The sequence below is a fragment of the Saccostrea echinata genome, unplaced genomic scaffold (assembly GCF_033153115.1).
Source record: "Saccostrea echinata isolate AGI-Se365-2 ecotype Australia unplaced genomic scaffold, CSIRO_AGI_Sech_v1 ptg000012l, whole genome shotgun sequence".
Lineage (NCBI taxonomy): Eukaryota > Metazoa > Mollusca > Bivalvia > Ostreida > Ostreidae > Saccostrea > Saccostrea echinata.
Window position 1 is genome coordinate 21,436,496 of NW_026889761.1, and position 3,686 is coordinate 21,440,181.

Consider the following 3,686-nt stretch of genomic DNA (forward strand, 5'->3'; position numbering starts at 1 on the left):
ATAAATCGGATATTGTTTTAAATTTCTAATATCTTTGAAACGTGATTGATTTAAATTGTGTAATTTACAGGAAAGTCCTATCTTTATATAAAGTAATAAAACAAATAGAAAGATATTTTTAATTTTACTTAGTTTGAACTTTTAAAAAAATACGCCATATATGACTTTAAAAAGTAAACAACGTTACATAATATGTATTGTCTATTAAAAAATAATTCTCCTTATCATTCAATTGATGTCGTCCTAAATGGATAAAACTTTTAGTTTTAAAGAACATTAAACTTTTGCCTCACACATCACGATCCTGGAGAGGGGGTTAAACATTACCAAGGTGTTATTTTTATAAAGTATAGATGCTGATAAGAGACTGGGAGACTGTTTTTTATTTCATATTTATTTAGATGTCAGGGTCCCGTCCTATTGGATGATTTCATATAAACAGAAATATTGATCCCTTGTTTGATAGTCAAAGGCATAAAAATCTTGTTTCTAAATATGACGTACATGTACATGTATATTGCATTCTTGAATTTACTCATTAAAAATATAAACTGCCCTAAGTAAGTTTATTGCTATTTTCAAGTAAATTCAAGAATTTAAAAATTACAAATGAAGGGATGAATTAAATATGGAATAGACACTGTATTCTTTAAATTTGTTAAAATAATTTTTTTTAAAAATATATAATTTAAGGCCTATCTTCATCAAAAAAATATTTAAAATCTGATTTTTTGAGTCCTTTACTTTACGAAAGGAAAAATTAAAAACCCACCGTAATCCTCCCCGATAAAAAAACAAAAACTTCCACTGACTAATTCGTCTAACTGATTGATAAATTTTAATTATTGAGTAAATAACAAATTTTACAAAAATAAATCAGTCGTAAAAATGAAATTTTAGACACCTCGAATAATTCTGAATTGAAAATAAGGATATTAGACACAAAGGAAATAGACTACGATATTCAAATAACGACCAAAAACTTACACAGGTTTATCAATTTTTTTTTAAAGGTATTTGGCACATTAAATTTAAGTAATATTTCCGATTTAATTTTACTAAGAATCTTTGAAAGGGATTAGACAAAAGTCTCACTAGAAATTAGTTGGAAAGCATCAATTTTAAGAATTTATTCAAGTTGTAAATCAAAGACCTGTGATATTTCTCAAGTTATACTTTAAATATATACTTGTAATAATATCCAGGAAACATATTCCCCTAACAAATGTACTCCTCTGTCAGGTCAAAATTTTCACATTTCTTATGCAAAATTTTTGTCATTTTGCATAAGAAATATCAAAATTTTTGTGAAGGACATCTCTACATGATGTTTTACAAAGAATCAATGTACACTTACATCGTCTCCTGAAATTCATTATGAGTTAGCACTATACACAGTCTTTTTGTAATCGGTCAAATCACTAAACGTATATGCACAATATCAATGAAATATGCTATTATGTCCGGTGATTTAAGCACGATAGCTGAGTTAATTTATATAGGTGGTTGAAGCATATGTCTTTGTGACGCTGATTGCAACATGGGAGCTGAAGGTCGAAAACTAGAAGATGTCGATGTTCTGCAAGAACAGAGGAGAGAACAAGTGGACAAATGTGGAGGCACAGAATGTCTTAGACTGGGTCCAAATGACGGAGAGTAGCCGCTAGGTATGGAAAGAGGATAGGCGGTAGGTCCACAGAGTGAGGTCCCGGATGTATGAAGGTACGGTAACGGTACAGTTGTGTTGGAATGACGCTGGTTCGAAGCCGCCGAACGGTAGATTTCATCCAGCAAACGTTTCATTTCGTCCACTGATTTAGTCAGAGTTTGGATGTAGTTCCTGGCGAGAGTTAATGTGGCAATTTTAGATAGTTTACGTACAGATGGTCCTTTGGCGTACGGCATAACTTCACGTAAATTATCCATAGCCAAATTAAGGTCGTGCATCCTCTTCCGCTCTCGGCTATTTATCTTGGCCCGTAACTCTGTAATTTCTTCAGGGTCTAGTCCTCGCAGAGTGTAGCTTGTTTTACGTTTTCTGGGCGTTGATTTTAGTTTTTTATCATCATCCTTTTGGTACTCCTCTTCATCATTCATAATATCTACAAACTCTGTACGTTCATCTTCTGAATCGGACATTTTTCTGATTAATTCTCTAAATTAATTTCTCTTTCTCCACAAACCTCAGTGGTCACGATCAGCAATACATCAAGTTTTCCTAATCTTGATCTTGTTTACAGACATATAGTTTTCTTTTTATCATCTTCGGCTCTGCGTTTCAAAAATGGGCGTGACTTTTCGGTGGAAGAGCGGCACTGGGTTGATTTGTTCAAGAGGACCGACTTATCACGCCCCGCTACAAAAGGCGTTAACGGGGCTTTTTCAATATGCCTAATTTAGAGTCCATTTGTCGGGCGGTTTCGCACCTCTCCCGTTTACTGGTGGTCAACGTTAAATGGTCAAGTAGATCAAACGACACGACTTCTGATGTCGTAAAAAAGTTTAAAGTTACTTCGATAAATTGTGAGAGATTTTGTTAACAATGTGATACGTAAAGTGGCTTTATAAAGTTGATTAAGAGTTTAGTTATTTTTGTTTGCTTTACGGATTAGCGGAAAGATGAGTACCGTTTAAAGGATTAAATTTATTGCGTTTGTCTGTCTGAGAGTTTTAAAAATTCAAAGAAATCAAGCAAAATTCGACGATAAATGAAAGTCTACATAACTTTCTACAAAGGAGTATACAGAAATGGTATCACTATAGAAGCACTCAAGCAGAATCTCAAAATAATTTGCTAAAATACGTTACTTTTTTTATTTTATTATTTATTTATTTTTTATTTTTTTTTTTACAAACAATTATCTTTAAATGGTTATGTCCCTTCATATTGGGCAAAGCTTTCTTCAGGCCCAACAAATTTGTAAATGTTTTATACAAACATATATGTTTAAACAGTACTGTGATGGAAACTTAACAAACCCATGGTTATATTGCATACAGAAAATATGTAATATGTGTGGTTTATCAAATGTATGGTACGGACAGGGTGTCGATATGAATTATAAATGGATAACTGCTACTGTGAAATAAATATTACAAGATCAACTTATACGAAAGTGGTCTAGTGACGTAAATAATTCTTCAAAAGGACAGATTTACAGAATCTTTAAACAAAACTTTGGATCTGAACATTATATTGATCAGTTATCTCCTATAAATTTAGAAAAATATTTATAAAATTTCGAACTGCAAATCATCATTTGCCAGTAGAGACTGGAAGATGGTATGGTATAGCACTGTGTGATAGAATCTGTACACTTTGTAATAATACTCAAACTGCTGATGAATTTCATTATATCTTAGAATGTAAAACTTTAGCCATGTAAGAAAAAATTACCTGGGCAATTATTATTCCCACAGACTGAATGTTATTAAATTCATGGAACTAATGTCAACTAAAAACGAAAAAATGCTGAAAAAACTATGTATGTTTATCCTAAAAATTTATGCTGCTGTCTGTCCTCCTTGACATATTTTTCCCTCTCTTATTTATTTTCTTTTTCAATCATCTGTCATGTTTTTTGTTTTGTATATGTACCTCTGACCAGTTTGTATATAATGTATATATGTTATTAATGAACCCCGTGTACCAATATTTTGGTTTGGGTGAATAAATTGAACCTTAC

At 31.8% G+C, this 3,686-nt stretch overlaps 1 protein-coding gene across 1 annotated transcript; it reads right to left on the reverse strand.

The window, feature by feature from the left end:
• Positions 1–1,494: 1,494 nt before the first annotated feature.
• Positions 1,495–2,139, reverse strand: LOC133185126 (oligodendrocyte transcription factor 2-like). The gene has a single exon (XM_061320185.1). The coding sequence runs from the start codon at positions 2,137–2,139 to the stop codon at positions 1,495–1,497; it is 645 nt and encodes a 214-aa protein (XP_061176169.1).
• Positions 2,140–3,686: the final 1,547 nt, after the last annotated feature.